This window comes from Ascaphus truei, chromosome 2 (assembly GCF_040206685.1).
Source record: "Ascaphus truei isolate aAscTru1 chromosome 2, aAscTru1.hap1, whole genome shotgun sequence".
Lineage (NCBI taxonomy): Eukaryota > Metazoa > Chordata > Amphibia > Anura > Ascaphidae > Ascaphus > Ascaphus truei.
Window position 1 is genome coordinate 217,521,507 of NC_134484.1, and position 21,261 is coordinate 217,542,767.

Sequence of the window (21,261 nt, forward strand, 5' to 3'; positions counted from 1 at the left end):
GGGACCCCCTGCTTCCCGAGTTGCATGCCCCGGTATGGGGCATCGGAGCCCAATGTCGCCGCCATCTTTATAGCATCCAAGACGCGACGTGGGCTCTATAAAGATGGCGGCGACACTGGCACCCGAAGCCCCATACCGGGGCCTGTAACTTGGGAAGCAGAGTGTCCCTGAGCCACAAATCAATGCGGTTCAGCTCACCCCCTGCTCCTGCACACTATTATTAAAAATACATTAAGGCTGCTTAATTACCATAGCGGATAGCCGCTAAGGTAAGGAATGATTGTTTATTTATATATGTGTTTTACTCATAGTGTAGATGTGCAGAGGGTCTCTGGAGCTTAACCGCTTTGGTTTTAGGTATGGTGACCCCCTGCTTCCTGAGATACAGGACCCTTTAGGGGGTGCCGGTATCCCTCTGCTTTGTTTACATTCCACGGTCACGTGATCGGGACAATTAAATGCAGAGGGATACCGGCACCTCATAATGGGGCCTGTATCTTGGGAAGCAGGAGGTCCCCGGACCTGAAACCAATGCGGTTCAGCTCCGGAGACCCCCTGCACATGTACACTATGAGTAAAAGTTGTTTAGAAATATTTTTATTTTGTCGATGTTTGCTTAGAGAGAGTGGCGGACCTCTCTCTGCTGCAAACACATATCGGCAGAAACGGCCTATCGGCAGGTTATCGGGAGACATTCTGTTTCGCCACCGGCTCATCTGCGGTTTGCTTTCACAGTGATTCGCCAGAGATTCGGCCCTTATTGAATACTGCGAAGGCAAATCGCCAAAATCATGCCGATAGTGAACACTTGCCGAGAGCACTTTTTCGGCGCTTACTGCTTGAGGCCCTATATGTATTGTACTGTACAGTATATTAAATGTGTATTTAGTCAACAGAAGTGATGGTGTATTTATCATGTACCTGTACGGTAATATATATGCCCACTTTTTACACCTGTAACAACGATTGACGTCGGGGATACTGGCATAAAAGGTTACACAAATTGCATAGCCTCCCACATGCTTTTTTCTATCTGAACCAACTGTTGTCCAGATACTGTATTGTGTTTCATCTTCTGCCATGGATCATCCCCAATTCAAAAGATGCAATAAATGGCTTACTGCTGGTGTCCCGGCCACAAGAAAGAGAACGGCAGCAGCTGTTTCTGAGCCCCCACAGCAAAACGCAATGGTGTCTAAAGTAAATGCTCCAAAAGCTCCCAAGGCAAATAACACTGGACCGGGCTATAAACAGAAGAAAATGGGAAAAGCCACCCACTCGACAATTGTATGGTTGGACCCCACTGATGCCCATCCAGATGTCCCTTGCCCCACTGAAGCAGAAGCCGAACAGGAACTCCCTTGCCCAATCGATGGCTAACCAGATGGCCCTCAAACAAACAAAGCTGAACGAGACGTCATCCGCTCCATAGATGCCCAACTAGACAGCCCTCTCACAACTGAAGCCAAACAAGACATCCCATGCCCCATTTATGCCCAACTAGATGGCCCTCACACAACCGAAGCCAAAACTGAAGAAGATGCCCCCGCCCCATTGATGCCCAAACAGACAGTCCTCGTACAACCGAAGCTGAAGCTGAACAAGGCACCCCCTTCCCCATTGATGCCGATCCAGATGTTCACCGCTCATCTCGCCCATCACCCAACCATGTCAAAACTCAACTGGATTACACTCTCACAACTTGCACCAGATCCAGCTCAGTCGTCGCATGCTGATTGTTTTTAGTGGCTACGAATTGTCAAGCAGCACAAAACAGCACTAAAGGGAAAGAATGGAGGCCAAGTTGGATCTTCTTTTGGAGAGAGTCATGGATGTTTGAAGGCAAAACATTGAGAGGGACATCAGCAGTCTCTATTTTTTGGTTGGTGTCCTGCTCCTGTATGTTGATGCCGGAGCAGTGAGGCGACCTGGAGGAGCCTTTTCCTCCCCTGGAGGAACCGCATACACCACATGCACCCTCTCCAGCACCGGAAATGACCTGCATGCCGTCAAGACAATTCACATCACTGGAGATCCCCAGCCCACTCGAGCCAATGACAACACCGGTAAGGGCACAGGCATTACAGGAGGAGCTCATCCTCCCAGACCATCTACCCTCATCTACTGACAGAAGCCCACCCACTCCACTACCCACTGCACCCAGGAGAGTACAGCTGCAAATGCCACCAGTGATGCGACCCGATCCCAGACATCACGCTAAATGACCTCCCGTAGAGCATCCAGGAGAAATTCTTCACCAGAAGCGGAGGACATGCGGCCAAATTAGCCATTCTAATTTTGAAACACTATGTCAGTTATGAGCTGTACGTTGACTGGTACAAACATGTTCTTTATGATGGCAAGAGAGGCAAGAATGCTCTTCCTGCGAATTTACAGAGAACTTTTATGGACAAAATCCAGCGTCATTTCAATATGACCCCGATTATTTACAAAGCCGTAAAAGGCAGCATCAATCCCTTTTTGAGGAATAGAAGGGTTCTTGCCTGAAACCCCAATGGCTATGATGAGGCATACATTTTTAATTAATTTCAAAACAAAAATATGCGTCGCAAATGCTTGTAATATAATTTAAAAAGTTGTGTTTTATAAAGTTTTCACTGTTTTCATTGTATAATGCTTCTTTTATGTTTTGCATGCCTGTAGCTTGGTGAAGACAATGATCAGGAGACAACCTGGACTGTACTCCATGCCATGCGTTTTCCTCCAAAAAAAAACAAAACTCAGAATTGCATAATGTATTTAGTGTAATATAAAGTGATAATTTAGTCATAATGTAAAGTACTGTACTCCCTGCCATGCTTTCTCTCCCCAAGCCCACCAAAAATCCAGATTTCATAATGTACAGTTTTTCAATTTCTGCTATGACACACATTTCAACCACTTTCCTGTGACACGCTTGTGCAGAAATTCCATGACTTGCATACTTTTTCTCCCCAAACACCCCAAAAAATCAGGTTTTCATTAAGTACGGTGCAATTGTTAATATTGAATATTGTCTCTATCTTTACAGACCAAGATGTCCAAGAACAGCCAGCCAGTTGAATGAAGAAAAATAAAAGAAGCCCGTAAATTTGAAAGAAGAGGCGACTTTGTATTATTATTATTTTTTTGATTATCATCTGAAAATAAAACATTTCATTCTTTAAAAATACTTTTTGGTGTGTTCATGCTTTTACAATTTCCATGTAAACTAAATACACTTACAGTACTACTGTACATAAAGTAATAATGTAATTTAAATACAAATAAATATCTCATTTAAATATGTATAAATCTAGAAAGCAAAAGTTATACTTACCTCTGCTAGTGTGAAGGCTAATAGAGCTTTCGCCCATTTTGTGTTTAAACCATATAAATATGCATTAAACATAAGTGCATTACGATACACAGTAGGCAATAAACACTGAGTGTCAATGTGGTAACCTACTGTATGACATGTTTGACATGACATGACATGACATGTTTGACATCTAGCAACTCCGTAGGGGTGTGCAAAACTGCAGAAATGCCATGACGCGCATTTGCATTTCAACCGGTGTCCATAGTGACACGAATGTCCTGAAATGCCATGACATGCATATGTGTTTCAACTGTCCAGATACAACTGCCGGTTGTCGACCGCATCACGAGACAAAAGTGCGACCATTTCTCACGAATCTAAAAATACTTTTTGATGTGTTCATATTTTTACTTTTAGAAGTGCATACTGTACAATATAGTGCAATACAATACAAATGAGCATATAGTGGGCATGTCAGTTCTAGCTTTCTATTTACTTAATTACATTGATATTTTAGCTATGGCATTAATCATTATATACGGCTAAGCCTGTCAGGGAAGATACAGAATCAGTATTCAAGAAAGTTTTAGATATCTATTTACTGTATGTTTGAAAACCTTATTATTTTTTTTATTTATCATTCATTGTACTGTATTCCACATATTAGCTAATGGTAAAAAAAAACAAACATTTATTTATGCAGACAAATGAAAAATGTTCATAAAATATAAATGCCAAATTACATCTATTTTATTTAATTTACTTTGAGTTCACTGAATAACTGTTCTACAAGTGCTATACTTTAATATGCTTTATTTAAAGGTGATTTTGAAAAGCACCGACAGAAATGTACTTTAGATTGCAAACTATTTTTTTCAAAGTGCAATCTTTATCATCTCCTTTTCTTTATCTGTGCTTAATGCATGCTGCATTGTAGAATACATTTTTTTCAGCGTTCTTGAATAAGCTCTCACTGAGTATTGTTTACATGGACAAAATTAAATGTTCTGTATGTGGTTTCTATCTGCTTTCAGATCATTCAGGTTATTGGTGCTGCTGACAGAGATTTGTCACCTGCAGGGCAGAAGTTTTCCTTCAGACTGCCACCTGCTGCTTCTACAAACCCCAATTTTACCATCCATGACTACAGAAGTAAGTTTGCTGATTACATAGATTTTCCTTTGATGAAATAGCTGTATGAAATGACAATTCACAGTTCAAAAAAATAACTTTAAAATATGTTTTTACAGACTACAAATATGGCATCCATTTCATAGCGTAATCTGAAAATTATTCCATCCAAATGAAACAAAAGAGTTGTGCATCAACTTTTTCCTGGTTCAAAAAACATGCACTCACTAATGATGGTGTAAACATACTAGGAATTTATAAATATGGGAATATTCTGCTATTCTTGCTCCATTTTTGCAACGTATAACATGACCAACTTCCATGCTATATTAATATGTCAGTGGCTGGTATGCTTTCGATTGACTGAATCACACATTTCTTCAAGTACAGTACACCGTTTTTCTGGCTCATTGCATTTTCGTTAGTAAGTTATCATAGTCATATATTTATTGAGCATCCTAAAATTATTGAATTGACTGTATTCACAATACAATAAACAAGATCTACAGCTATGGCAATATGAAATGGTTCTGTACATAAATGTATCAAGTTAAAGCCTGCATGAAGTATGTCTTCTTCCTCACAGCTTATAGTTATGCTTCTCCCTCAAGCTTTCCTGAGACTAGTTTTCATAAGCAAAATCCCTATAATTATCTTTCTCAGACCCTCTATTATTGGCCTTCAAACATTCAATGGATAATAAAGGCCAATGCACTGATAAATCATACATTAAAAAAAAAACTAATAAAAGAATTCACATCTACTTGCAACTACAATTAGTCTAACTACTTTTCTGCTCCCCCAGGAGCACAGACAACCCTAATTTTGCTGTTCAAAAATGAACTTCTTCAGTTGTCACTTACAGTAATTTGCAATAACTCTTCTAAGGTATTCTTAATGTGTTCTCAATATACCAGTCATAGATTTATTTATGCAGTCATGTTGAAATTATAATATCCTCACTAATGGTTGCATTGCTTTTCAGTGCAGATTGAAATACAGCTAGGTGATTTGACATTTTGTATGCAGGTTTTTCTAATCACAGCATACAGTATACCAGTAATTTCAAACCTTAGAGTAAAATGTTACACAGTATTCTTTTAGAATGTCAAGATGTTAAACATTTTTTTATACAAACCCTGTATAATTCCTTGAACCAGAAAATAAAGTTGATTTATACATTTTTGCTGTTTAGCAGTAAATCAGTTGCTGACATTTGTGGACAGTTTATAAAACAGTAAAACATTTTTGACTCTGAAATTTTAATTTTTGTTTTAGACTTATCTGCAGGTTTTATCAATATGTAGCTACCACCGTATTTGAATAGTTTAACCTTACAATACTGTATGTGCTACAAATATTTGATTATTTACTGTATGATGTGGACATCTAAATATTGAAAGTGGTTCATCTATCCCAATGTGATGAGGTCTGTTTTCAATTTGCCTATTTATGGTACTTCCATTCGTACAATTTCCTAAAATAAAGTATGGAGGAAAATTACACTAAACTTTTTGTGGTTGTCATTGACAATTCACCATTAAAATGACATGTTTTGCAAGTCTTGTTAGGCTGAGTTAATTGCCCTACTTTGCTAATTGCCAATCTTTATGAAGGATTAAAGTAAACATGATCATATTTCCTACCTGTTTAAATGTCTCACTACTGTTGGTATGTCCATTTCCATTATAAACCAAATTAACCATCATATTGTCATGTATAACAAAGGTATGTAAGATATACATTTAAGGCACCGTAAAGGCCACAAGCCATTTACAAAGATCCAAGATTTCAAAGGAAAAGAAAAGGAAAAAAACATTTTTCTTATTTTTTCTCTCCAGATAACACAGCTGGGATAGAGGCAAAAAGACACGGATACAGCCGCAGGCAGCAAGAATTTTATCTGCTGCCAGTGGTGATAGAAGACAGCAGTTATCCTGTCCAAAGCAGCACAAGCACATTGACTATTCGAGTTTGCAGATGTGATTCTAAAGGAGTCATCTTGTCCTGTAATGTTGAAGCAATCTTTCTACCAGTAGGACTAAGCACGGGGGCTTTGATAGCAATCTTGCTGTGCATTGTTATACTTTTAGGTTAGTATTCAATTTCTGTTAAATGTAGTTGTGCTGTTCTTCTTATAAAGATAATTAAATCTGTATTTACTATTAAACATTGTACAGTAGTTTAAACCATTAGGCTTATAATGAAAGTTTGTTTGCATCTTCAGTAATTAACTGAATATACAAATCAAACAACAAAGAGAGAATAAAATATTTTTATAAAAAAAAATGTAGGTACATTTTCTGAACTATATGAAAGGGTTCCAGAGTCTTCATAGAGCTATGATAATTTATTAATTAGTGTTGTAGTTTACAGGGGTGGTCAGATAATTAGAATGTACAGTATGTATTTGTTAAGTTAAGCGATTTCTTCCTGGTTATTGAAGAAATGGGACATTAACATCCTGTAGAAATATGACAAGGCATATACAATGTATTTCAAAGCACGTTTGCTTCAAACATAGTTCATTTTCAACTTTTCATGGCCTTGGCGTATTTTGGAGATATACAAGCTTTACATTTAGTGTGTTAATATAAGGAATTAGTGATGAGGAGGAGACTTGGCTGAAAAGAAGTGTGGTAGGATCCAAGGACACAGATTCAAAGACATTCCTAATACACTGGCAGAGTTCCAGATCCCAGGGTGGATAAAACGCCTGAATTAATTCAACACGCTGTGAGTGCATATCTTACCATTCATTGGTTAAACTTCTAAGACATACTACCCTATGTTTTTTTCTCTCTTTTGTCTCCCCGTGCACCTAGGTCATTCTTCTGGAATATATAAATATATATATATATATATATATATATATATATATATATATATATATATATACAAATATGCAAATACAACTGTATGCTCATCTGCATGTCTTAGGCAGGTCTGCAACCCCGCCTTTCCCCATTATCACCCAGCATACAGCACTTCCACTGCAGCAAGGGATTCTGGGAAATGACATGCAAATGAGCACACAGTGCCACTTTTTGCTTCAAAAACCATTTTTAACATGGTTCCCTATAGGCTTAAGCTTGCTGCATGGTCACAGCTTTGAGCACAGCCAGGGTTAAGGTGCATACCCAGAAAACCACCCACAGACAGCTGTTTCGACCTTAATGGGTCTCATCAGTGTGGGGTTGATTAACTGGGTATGCAAAGAAGCTAAAGGATGGGCCAACCATAATACTGAGTTAAGTTATGGTGAGTAAAAAAAGTGACAAAAACCCTCCACAGCAAAGCAAATATGCAAATGTAAATACAACTGTATGCTCATCTGCATGGCTTAGGCAGGTCTGCAACCCCGCCTTTCCCCATTATCACCCAGCACACAGCACTATATATATATACACAGTCTCTGTAAACTCAGAACCCAAATCCACATCATATATATTGTGTCATAAAGAGTGCTACTAGGATTGTGACCTCATGTATAGAACTAAAGACAAAAAGGCCTAGTCCAATATCTACAGGTGCAACTGCCTGTTCTGTACCAGTTGCCTTGCGGGTATACATCCTCACCCGTGCCGTGAGATTCCAGCAGGCAGACTAATGGCCCATGAGGATTAACACAGCGGGGGTTTCTCCATTTTAATGGGACCTGCGCTGTGTGAATCCTACCTGGATTAACCTGTCTGTATGAGATGCGCTGTATGAGGTAGACTGAATCAGTCATTCTACCTGTGTGCATCTAAGAGGCGATCGCAGGGCTTTAATTTTATTTTAATAATACAGTACTGTAGCAGGGGGTCTCTGGAGCTGAAACCCATTGATTTCAGGTCTGGGACCCCCTGTTTCCTGAGTTACAGTGCTTGTTATGGGGTGTGGGTATCCCAGCGGTTATGTTTATATTTTCCCAGGTTACGGCCCACGTAAATGGGAAATTTAACCAAAGCAGAGGGATACTGGCACCCGATACTGGGGCCTCTAACTCAGAAAGTAGGGGGTCCCTAGACCTGAAATCAATGCAGTTCAGCTCCGGGAATCACCTGCTACAATTCTGTTATCAAAATAAAATAAAACAGCTTCATTACCTTAGTGGCTAACCGCTACGGCAATTAAGGGGTTAAACAAGACTATCTGGTTTATTGGCGGTAGAGGTTATGAGTGAATGGAATAGTTGCCCCAGGATGGGGGTTAGGCCTATTGGGAAGGTTGTTGGAAGGGTTAACCCCTTCATTACTTTAGCCGTAGAAAGGTTTGGTTTAGTTTAGTTACATTCCTTGGCCAAAGTATTTTAAGCCTACAACCACTTCATGTTATAGTCCATCTGTAGTTCCTAACACTGCTGCACCTACAAATAGCTCTCATAACCTCTCTAATGGAGGGAGACAGGTGCTTAGCAAGAACTGCAATTAAAAAAGAGGAGACTAGTGAGCTTGGAAACAGGAAGGAGTGGTCACTAACCTCCATATTCTTTTACCAACTTAAATTAACAAACACACACAGCCCCTGTAAGCTCAGAACCCAAATCCACCATATCATATATAATTTTGGCAGTGAAGCAGTGTTAGAACCTAAAGATGGGCCATACCGTGAAGTGATTGTAAGCTTAAAATACATTATTTATTTATTTATAAAATGTTTTACCAAGAAGTAATAAATTAAGAGTTACCTCTCATGTTCAAGTATGTCCTGGGCATAGCGTTATGATGACAAATAATACATGGTTACAAATACATAATAACATAAGTGAACAGGGTATACCTTATATACAATAAATTGCATGCACAGTTAGAGATAAAATATATATTAGGCGTATGTAAAAGTTACAGACCAGATTAAAATGTCAGACAGCTTTAGTTTTGAAAGAACTTAGACTGGTGGTGGCAGTGAGAGTCTCTGGTAGATTGTTCCAGTTTTGGGGTACACAGTAAGAGTTGGAGGAGCAGTTGGATACTTTGCTGAACCTTGGGACTATGAACAGACTTTTTGGAGTCATATCTCAAATGATAAGTGTTGCATGTTGTAGGGGTGAGAAGCTTGTTCAGATAGGCGGGTACAGATGCAACGGCCATTATTTGAACACTTCACGTGTTGTATACCTCGGAATACCAATGTCATGGCACGTGATTTCTTCCAATCGTGCCGTTTTAACGTTTGACTCATGTTTTTATCGAGTGCAGAAAATTGCATTTTAGCGTTGTCTGCAATACCGTCGAGAAACTCAAGTGGGCGATCGCGAGTTGTTGTCTTAAAAATCTAATAGCAATTACAGTAAATCTGTCTTTTATTGCCGTACAGTACTTCAAGTGTGTGTGTACTGTAATTGTAATTTTAATATTAACGTTACGAGTTCATACTGTGTAGTGTACATGGGAAAGAAGTCCTTTCTGAGGCTCCTTAGCCATACACAAATCCTCTAACTGTAGAAGATTAAAAATATGAGCACACATAACAAAAGTATTTTGTACGAATTAAGTGTTGTATTTGTACAGGATAATAAAGGGAAAAGGAGTAATACAAAATACAACGTATGCGTTTCAGCAAGGTTCCAATTAGACATACACGCAAGCGCATAAAATAAAAACAGTATGAAAGAAGAGCAAGTCTAGCAAAAGACGAAAGTATTGAATAATAAATAATACATATAGAATAAAAGATATACATTTTTTATTTTTGGGGTTTCATAGTAGAATTAATAACACATGCAAGTCTACTGTAATTATACTGCAAAATGCAATGTCAAACAGAAGTTATGATTACTGTACAATGTAAAAAAGTATTGAATATGAAAACATAGCATCATGCTGTATAAGGTTTTGTATAAAGCTCACAATTATTCTCTCCTAATCAATAATAATTACACTGTCACTTTAATTTTTTTGCCTACTTGGATTTTTAAATCTAATTAAAAAGCGATATTACAGTAGAGTGCCATTGAAATTCCTCCTTATCTTTTGCCGCTTGATATCAAAGTTTCTTTTCTGGGAAAAAAAAATATGATGCTATTATTTCCTGTATTGCGCATGCGTCAAGTCGTGTCATTGGGTATTAAAGCAGCAGTTCAAACAATATCCTGCATGTGTGTCTCTACAATAAGAACAAACTTCTGAGGCTCTGGCTCTTGAGCCCCGCCATCTCCCTAGCTGTACGCCAATTGTATCTACTGTAGTAACTGCTTAGTCAATCATATTGCAGGACTACATTTTCAACAATGCTATGCAAGAATTGAATTAAATTAAATAACCCTGAGCAAAGTGATTGATTACAGGAGAACGGACCGATCTGCAGCTTACTGTACTGTAACTAATCACTTGACTGTGTGCATATTGTATTGATGCACATATTTTTTTTAACAAAAGTATATATTTTTTTAAACACGGCAGCTTGAACTGCAACTTTAAACTTAATACAGTACTGTATAGTGTAATACAATACACTGTAGTACATTATATTTACCTTAATTATAAACTTTGCCAAACGGGTAGAGATAAGACACTGTCGCTCCTGTAGTCTGCATTATAGTTGACAGGTGACCGCTGGCCTGCTACACCTGTAGTTGACAGCTGATGAAGCTGGAAATCGTTTTGGTACACGCAAGCTTGCTGGTACCTGTACGTGAAATTAGGCTCAGGCTGGACATTTTGAAGGTAATCCGGCGAGTACAGGTAGCAAGGATTGCCATTCAACAGGTTTTCACTGACGGTCGGACTGTTATTGTAAACCGGTGCTGGTGCCGGTACTGGCGCTGTTGCGGCGCTGGCACATTGCTGGATTGGGATTGATGAATCTTATACGGATTAAACCTGAACTTTCTCATTTTGCAGTTGCCATGATCAAACAAACTGTAAAAATGTTGAATCACACACCAATACCCTCCTCTAGCTCCGGGAGTAGGGGTGATGCGATAAAAACAATGATCGTTAGTTAAGGTTTGCCTTATCGAACGCATCCACCCATGAACGTCAGGTGAAAATTTGTAAAAATCATAGTTCAAAATGAAATATTCATATATTTCTGCTACAGTCGCCATCTTATCTGTTGCAGCATTAATTGCAGAACATATGCATTTTTAATAACTACAGTCAGGTTTTTTATATGTGTACAGTGTACACATGATGTCCAGTCCAGTCAGCAGTCAGCAATTGTGTAAGGATATATGTAGAATGTAGAAAAAAGCCCAATGCATTATGTCTTAGAGGTTTTTATTATGAAAAGTCTAAATTTGATAACGTCTTCAGCGTCTTCAAGGACCAAGGTCGATTCACAATGGACCACTGTGCTAAACTTGGTTTTATCTGGTTTTTAAATACCTGCAATTTGATACAGTAGCACAGTACTGTACGTGTACACATTGCAATTCATTACTTTCTGCCACCTGGCGGCTCCGCGAAGAATTGCACCCAAAGAAATCCGAAACCATTAAATTCAAACAAATCAACCACGGTAAACCCAGCTGTGCCTGGCGTGATATGCGTCGTGAGTGCCGCATGAATGCTGCGTGGTATACAGCAGAGCACACGAATATTGCTCTGTGATATTTCGAATAAATGCCGCTGCATCTGTAGCTTGCCCAGAAAGTATTTAAAGGCAAGAAAGGAAAGATGAACTTTGCACATAGACTCAAGTGATGACCAATCTAGTTCTTTGAGCATTTTGTAGTGATGTGTGTTGTAGTTGCATTGGAGAAAAAAACAGCATATTGAATTGTAGAGGGTATCAAGTTTGCTAAGGTGGGTTTAGGGTGCCGATCCGTATACAATGTCCTCACAGTCAATAACTGACATTAGCATCTGCTGTGCTATATGCTTTCTGACCAGCAGACTTATGATTTTGAGTAATCTCGGGTGTATGGTGATGTTGGGTGTGAACCAGGAGGGAGGAGTTTGTAGTGGATAGAGAGAGTAACCTTTCCATGAGGCCACAAGAGAGAACAAAGTTGAAATACAGAGCAGGTTCATTATCACAGAGGTAGGTAATGTTGCATGCAGCTGTTGTGAGCCAAGTGAGTGTGTGTGGACTAAACAGCAGAGGTGTGCCTTTTCTTTGTCAAAATGTTTTGCTGCATTGTAATGCTAGGCCCTATTCAGGGTTTGCCGAGGGTTGAGAGGCAGGAGGGTTGAGGGGGGAGGGCAATTGTGTGCAGTCAGTGTTGGGAGAGGCTGCAGTAAAATAAGGTGTGCAGTGGGGGGTTAAAAGTGCAGGCTGACAAACATAGGATCATAGTTTGTCATATAAGCTCACCGTTTGTTGTCTTGTGTCTTGGCCAAAAAGTTGAATTAAATGACCCTGGCTTATGAGAAGATATACAGATAAGTATTTAACTATTTAATATATCAACTTAGTTGTAGCAATAGGTTTTTTTGTCTTTTGTTTGATATATAGGCCTAAATTAATTAAAGTTACTGTAAATACATGAAAAAATAGCCAAGTGTGAAGCGCGCTCCTTAGTGGTATATGTGAGAATCAATCAAATGGAAATTACAGTAGTATATTAATTACAATAATTCACATAAATATCAAAAGACTTGATATCTGTGCTCTTTGAGTATAGATACTAATATAACAGATCAATGTGAAGAAAGGAATACAAAAACAACAAAATAAAATGCACTACAGTATATCATAAAAAGTGTGGAAAAAATGCAGCTCAAAACCTTAAGAATGGTCTGACTTCTTCTCTGTAGACAAGTGTAATGAAGATTTGGGTAGCGCAAATGTCACCATATAAAGAAAGCATAAAAACACAACATGGTGCAATATGTTTCTACCGGGTATGAATTTCTCAAGATGTTCTGTTAAGTGGGAACTCACCTTCTTTTAAATAAAAGACAGCATTTGAAGTTTTCACATTTAGAATGGGTAACTGATCTTCCTGGAATCACTGGTAGTGTGTGGGTCTAGTAATTCCTCAGTGAAGTGGTGATGTGTTAATCCCAATAAAAACAGAAGCAAACCATAGTGCGAACTGTATATAATAATGGTTTATAAAAAACACACTTACATTTTAAACATATAAAACGGACATGTAAAACTATAGATGTCAGGACACCAGCACTCTCACCGCTACAAATACAAAGAAACAACATATGGGGCACAGACATAGAAAAAAATTAAAATGCAACTTATTGAAACAAAATAGTTAAAAAAATCACTCACATAAATGTTGTTATTTTCGGATGCCTGCAGCTGGAGTCCTTGTAGGTCTAGTTGCTAGAGAACTTTTGCTACCACTCTGCTCTCTGCCTTCTTTAGTGCTTCTGTGTACTGGGCTCTCGTTGGTATCTGTCGGGTGGTCTGGGCTTGACAAAGCGCGTAGCAGCCCCTGCTTCTCCACAGGGGTTGTTCCAATGCTCCATCTCTGCTCCCTTCTCCCTTCACTGTGTCCCGTGGTCCCGTAGTGCAACCAGAAGTGACGTCACCCTCTTGAAGCAGGGATTCCCTTCAGACTCTGAGACTTGACTGCGGATGCTCTGTTCTCCCTCAGGCAGTGAAACTGCTGCACCGGCTACACTCCGATAATGCTGCTGGCTGATTCTGTCCAAGGCTGTTCTTATAGTGCCATTGCTGGTGACGCTGATGTCACGCTGCGGTCGTTGGAAAAAATCAAATTGAATTGACTTCCAGCGTCCAGTCGCGCAATCATGCCTACAATAAGCGTACGTGATGTCGTCAATACATTTGTTTTGACATGAAGTCACGTCGCTGTCACCGGCACTATAAGTACAGCCTAAGGCCCCGTTCACACAGCGCACTTCGCGACGCTGTGTGCACGAGTCAGAGCGTGCGCTTCTCTGTCTGCTGGGCAATGTGTGATCATCCCCAGCAGACAGAATGATGTGGGAACGAGGGAGTGAGCGGGGGGGGGGGCGGGGGAGGATGGGTTTTCATCGCAGACAGTTGCGGGTGCCATCCCCCATTCCCCCGGTGTTCCCCGTCCCCCCGTTTCTCCCCTTTTTTTAAATTATTATACTGCGGAGAATGGGAAACGAAGAGTGGGAGAGCGGGGAGTGGGGGCCGGAGAGGCAGGGGCCGGAGAGTGGGGGCCAGAGAGCGGGGGGTGAGGGGCTGTGTAAACATAAAACATAAACATAAAAGAAAAGCATGTGTGTGTGTGTTGCTGGATCACACTTTCAAATGACTCCCACGACTGCAGCAGCATGGACGTCATGCTTTGGTAGTTTCAAGAGTGAACACAACCATTGGCCGCCAAGGGTTGGTGACGAACGCGCACGAATGTGAGTGCGGGCACGTCACGAAGTGCACAGTGTGAACGAGGCCTAAGGCCAGGTCCCTGCTTCCTACTGTTGTGCCTGCTGTCATTGGCGCTGTGGGGAAAAGAGCCGCCCATCAATGGGGCTGGGCCCACTGCAAGGGGTGGCTGCCACACTGCTCAGTACATTTTTCCTGCAGACAGGAAAATTGTGATCAATACTAGTGATAAAGCGCAAGGCCACACCCCCGGTGGTTCAGCCAATAAGGGTGAACCTGCCGGGTGACGTCAAGGCCCCGCTCCCCTTCACTCCCCCATCATGCCCCCCCCCCCCTGTCTTTCCCCATGCAGCTCACTGTAGTTCGGGGAACTCGGCTGCATGTGCCGCTAGCCTGGCAGGCGTGCTTGCAAAAATACACAGTAAAATATTTATATATTCTCTTAAAAAAGGGTCACTTAGTTTAACCCTTTGGCCAAAGCATTGTAAGCTTGAAAATTTTGAGAATTTTAATCCTAATAGACAGTGGTTGACAAATCACCAAAAAATCTACTCGCCACACAAAAAAATCTACTCGCCACCTAGTACCAAACGTGTGCTGCTTGGGCCAATATTTACTCGCCCGGGGGTTAAATCCACTCACCCGGGGAGAGCAAATGTATAGGTTTGTCGAACACTGCTAATAGAGATATATTAGTATTTTATCTGGTAGTGTTAGGACTTGCGAACGGGTGTCTGCCTTGTCGTTGCTCGCAAGCTTACAATGCTTTGGCCAAAGGGTTAAACTAAATGACCCTATTTCAAGAGAATATTTAAGTATTTTACTGTGTATTTTTGTCATATTGGATGTAGCATTGGGCTTCTCTGTTGTTTTGTTGTATACATATGCCACGCTCAATAGCTTTTCTTTTTGACACTTATATACATATATATATATTGTGGGGGCTCAGAGGTTCCCAAAAAGATCTTGCTGGGGTTTTGTGTGTTTTGTTAATTTATTTTCAGCTGTCTCAGCTGCTGGAGGTTAGTTGCTCCTCCTTCCCAGGTTTTAAGCCCGCCCCTCCCCACTTCCCAAGTGAGTAGGTCCTTCATTCTACTGGATACAGATCAAATGGTGGTCTTTCTCCCTCCTAATAGAGATAAATGAGAATTTTAATCCTAATAGAGATATATTAGTATTTTATCTGGTAGTGTTAGGACTTGCGAACAGGTGTCTGCCTTGTCGTGGCTCGCAAGCTTACAACGCTTTGGCCAAAGGGTTAAACTAAATGACCATTTTTCAAGAGAATATATAAGTATTTTACTGTGTATTTTTGTCATATTGGATGTAGCATTGGGCTTCACTGTCGTTTTGTTGTATACATACGCCACGCTTAATAGCTCTCCTTTTTGACACTTATATACATATATATTTTGTGGGGGCTCAGGGGTTCCCTAAAAGAGCTTGCTGGGGTTTTGTGTGTTTTGTTAATTTATTTGCCCCTGGTTCTTCCCCACAGGTGTCCCCCGTGGGTCTGCAGGTTGTATCCATGGACATATGGGGGTCCTCAGGTGGTCTCCAGAGGTCCCCGCAGACCTACGGTACCAACCCTGTATGTTAAAACATAAAACATGGGCCTACATTTCAATTAATACCCCCCCCCCCGCCCAAACACATACAGTTCAGTAATGGGCAAAATAACTATTATCCAGATATGGATAATAGATAATTTGCCCAATATTAAACACAACATTAGCCAGCATAAATAAAGTAAATAGTCATTAAGGGGTTAAACCACCCTGCTCTGGTATGCACCCAGGAGGCCTAACCACCCACCCCAGGTCCACTATACCCACACTGTACCCATTGAGTAGTATAGTGGTACATCATACCCATATAATAATATGGGCGTGTGAAGCCTCTACAGCACTCAATGGGCACCCTAATCAAAATACATTAATGCAAAAAACACACAATAATAAAACATAACAAAACGCCAAAAAACACAAATCACTAAATAAAAACAGTAGCCAGCTAATCCAATTAATACAAACAATAACCAGATCAACAATGAATGAATTAGAACATTAACCAATCAAAGCACTAAATTAATAAAACAACTCAAAATTATTTATAACAGTAAGCAATCAAACCAAATAATTACTAAAACAACTCGAAATTAAATGTAACAGTAACCAATCAAAACAATGAATTAATACAACATTAATGAATTAATAGAAACATTAACCTACAGTACCAAGAAATTAATTATTTAAAAATAACTGAAACCCAACCATTAACCGCATTAGTCCACACAAGACATTAATTAAAATAAAAAATCAATTGAAAACATTTTTTTTAAATAAAGCATCAAAATACCAAATAATTACATCCACATTTTAAAGTGACATGGCAAAAATCATCAGCCATACAAAGGCAGAAATGCCCCAAAAATATTGTCCTAATAATGTATTGATCTGTACCCTAAATTGGTACACATTAATACATGTAGTAGTAGTAGTCAATGTCAAAAAAACACAATTAAAAAAAAACAAGAATCAAAGAAACATACTGTAATTAAAATACAAACATCAAAAAAACTAAATGAGAAAAAAACTGCATAAAAACACAATAAAGAAACAAGCATCCAAAAAAACACAATTAGAAAAATAAAACATCAAAAATATGCACTACAAAATAATGCAATCAATGTTTTACTTATTTTTGGCGTCTTCACCATCCGATTCAGAGTCCATCAACAACAGAAGGAAAATCTTGACACTCAATGCAATGATCGTCAGAAGCCGGTAAGTCCACCTTTTTCTTTATTCTTTCTTCTTTATCTTCATTTTATATTGTAATCCATTGGCCGGATGTGGTCCCGTCGGCTTCTTAAGGTTAAATGAGATGGGACAGGCCTTTATAAGGCCTACGATGGCACATTTTAGTGTCAGATGACACCCCCCCAATCCGATTGGATGGTGTACTATGTGACAAGGTTTTTTTTTTTTAAGGATTTGACGTCATCTTAAAGGGAGGTACGTCACATCCTTACAAATAATGGCTGCTATCACATGGTACTAAACAAATCGGATTGTGAGATATACCTTGTGAGGTATCACATGGTACATCCCAAACCCATTGGTTGAAGTACCATGTGACAGCTTGCATTTATTAAAAGGATGTCATATCATTTTAAAGGGATGATGTCACAACCTTTTTTTAAAAATGGCTGCCATTACATGGTACTAAAACCAATAGGATTGGGGTTGTACCAAATTGTTTATCTCACTATTCGATAGGCGGAAGTAATATGTGATGGCAGCCATTTTTTCTTTAAGGATGTGACATCATCCCTTAAAAATGATGCCATATCCTTTTTAAAAAAATGCAATCTGTCACATGGTACTTCAACCAATGAGATTGGTGATTTACCATGTGATGCCTCACAAGACATCTAACAAACCGATGGGTTGTAGTATCATGTGATGGCAGCCATTTTTTAAACAAAGTGACACACTTCCCTTTCAGATGATGTCACATCCTTTAAAAAAAATAACCCCTGTCAAATGGTACACCATCCAATCGGATTGGGGGAGTACCATCTGACACTAATTTCTCGCTATACACCTATATAAGGCCTGTCCCATCTCATTTGACCTTAAGAAGCCGACGGGACCACATCTGCACAATAGATTACAATATACAGATAAAGCTAAAGAAGAAAGAAGAAGATGGACTTACCGGCTGTTGAAGATCATTGCGTTGAGTGTCAAGAGGTTCCTGCTCTTGCTGATGGATTCGGAATCAGGTGGTGAAGACATCAAAAGTAAGAACAACATTGATTGTAATTTTTTTAGTGCGTATTTTTGCTGCGTGGTTTTTCTAATTGTGTTTTTTTTACTCTTTTTTTTTTAATTGTGTATTTTTTATTCTTCGTTTGTTTAATTATTTTTTTTATTCTTGATTTGTTTAATTGTGTATTTTTGGTGATGGTTTTCTTTATTGCTTTGTATTTTTGATGATTTGTTTTTTATTGCTTTGTAGTTTTGGTGATTGTTTTTAATTTTAGGTTGCCCATTAACAACCATAGTGCAAATCATGCACATATTATATGGGCATGGTGTACAACTTTGCCAATCACTTGGTAGAGGGTGGGGGTAGTTGCCCCGGGGAGGGTGGTTAGGCATCCCAGGTGGGTAGCGGGGGAGGTTGGTTAACCCCTTAATTACTATAGCGGTTACTAACCGCTAAGGTGATTAAGGGGTTAGTGGCCATTAGGTTTTTTTTTATTGTTATGTTGCTGCCACGGAGGACAGGGAGGAAGACGAGGAGGAAGATGAGGATGGCCTTCATCCTATCAGGGGTAAGTGCAACTTTAATTTACTTTATATGGTATGGGTAACCTTGATCTAACCTGATGTTTGTAATTTTACTGTGTGCTGCCTGGGAAAGGTTAGAGCTGCAAAGGTACACTGGTGTACTTGAGAAAAAAGAATTTCCTTTGCGGTGCACAACAGTATATGTATATATTGTTTGACTGAATTAAAATACTTTATTTCAAATGTTATATAAAATGATGGGCATCCAAATGTAGTGAATAAAGTGAGAAAAGTTTTAAAACCTATAGAATTAACCAAATTGTTCTGTAGTAGAAAGAGGTAGATTGTGTATTTAGAACTGGGTATGTTATAAATGTACCATCTTAATAATAAACCTCTATAAGTATGCACAGAACTACTAGATTGTGTGATCCTGTGTATAGTAGCGGGATCAATAATATCTTTAACACAATGACTCTATGTCAGAGTACAGTAAGTATGAGTCCTGAATAAATTCTGATACACTAAATCTGTAAAATAGTTACCTCATTGTCATTAGTAACAATGTAAATACATCTTACAGGGCTAGATTGTAGTGTATCTCTGTTCAGATGGTGTAGAACATCAAGGTAAGTATTAACCCTTCTTTTGCTAGGAGAGGTAAAGGTTCACTGGCGGGACATATAGTCCATTGTGTATGCCAGTGTAAATGCTATTAGATACATAATGGTGTAAAGTAGTGCAGCAGTTGCCCATTGATGAAACTGGGCACAATCAGTGTCTGAATAGAGTTATTAACCCCTGTTCTGGTTTCTTATTACATATCAAAGTGCTTATAAATGCACATATGCATATATTCCTGTTCTACAGTAATAGCATTAAACAGAAGTGATACAGGTTGATTTCTGTAAAGATATATTAGTATTGAATAAATAAAATAATTAAATCTCAGCGAAACAGGACAACAGGCATATAATTATATCGTTTAAAGTTTAGCCTAGGTACCACATTTAAGGTACATCAAAGCTCCAAAAAATTATGCCGTTGTAGAAATCTCATAGTATGTTCAATGTGCATATTTATAAAATGAAGCACAAATGCTTTTCTGTGTACGGCCAAATTATTGCCGAATGGCTGTTAGGGGAGCATGTCACTCCTGCAGCCGGTTTGAATATAGCAGAGCTCCTTGCTGCATAGAATCGATAGAGATCCGTATAGCAGCTGATTTAACCAAATGGAGCGCAGATGCTGTACTGTGTGCCGCCAAGTTAATGCCAAATGGCCATTAAGGGAGCATGTTGCTCCAACAGGCGGTTTGTACACAGCAGGGCTCCATGTCCCCCCACTTATACTGTAAGAGGTGGTGATAGAATTGCTCAGTTAAATAGAAGAGAAATGTTCTGGATATTTTCACTTAACACTTTAACCCCTGGGAGCATCATAATTTTTTGTGAGACTTTCTTGTGAGATTTATTTATTTATCTATTACTCTTTTTAGAGTTTATATATATATTTTTTAAATAAATATATATTTAATTTGGGTTATAAAATCCATGTTAAATGTCTCACTAATATCTAGTACTTACATGTATCTTTTCAACTCTATTTTTATACTTTATATTCATGTTTTATATTTATTATTCTAAAGGGTTTTCTTCTAATCATTGATTTTGACTTCGTTTGTTTTTTTCTTTTTCTTTTCTTTATTATTATATAGTATATGGTTATTATTTATATACATTTAATGTTATATTAAACATTTTTTTTCTAAGTTTTTTTAATTAGTTCAAGCATATCTATTTCTGTATTGATTATAGATATAGACTACTTGTTTATATCATACAGAGTGTTGCCTAATCAATAGATCTGGAAACTATTAATATTATCATGCCATGCATAATTCTTTAAATATGCTTTGTATATATGTTACCAGACAAATTACATCTACCAACATTTGGGGCCTCATTCAGTAAGCTTCGATAAGGCACTTATCGATCAAAATGGCTACTCATATTCAGTAAGCCTCGATAAGTGGGCGATAACGGCCTGTATCGCCGAAAAAATCTTATGACCAAAATCTAATCGCCGACTGAGCAGCGATAAGCCACTTATCGCCAATTTTGAGAATGATCATAAACACATGCGATTCTAGTAGGCGCTATTTGCCTATCGCTGCCTATCTCCGCCTATCGCGGCCCTAAAATGGCGATCTTATCCCCAATTTAATACGCCACAAAATTTTGGCAGATTGGTGGGGAGATGCGTCGATGAGCGGTGATAAGTCTGGACTTTGAAAAATGTTGGCCTTTTTTCTGC

General features: G+C 38.9%; 1 protein-coding gene across 2 annotated transcripts in view; it reads left to right on the forward strand.

The window, feature by feature from the left end:
- Nucleotides 1–21,261, forward strand: part of CDH12 (cadherin 12) — a 1,010,774-nt gene that overhangs the window by 936,836 nt on the left and 52,677 nt on the right. For both annotated transcript variants that reach the window (XM_075585916.1, XM_075585915.1), the window contains 2 exons: nucleotides 4,336–4,453; nucleotides 6,274–6,525. In XM_075585916.1, the coding sequence (XP_075442031.1) occupies nucleotides 4,336–4,453; nucleotides 6,274–6,525 (370 nt within the window). The remainder of the gene's footprint in view (nucleotides 1–4,335; nucleotides 4,454–6,273; nucleotides 6,526–21,261) is intronic.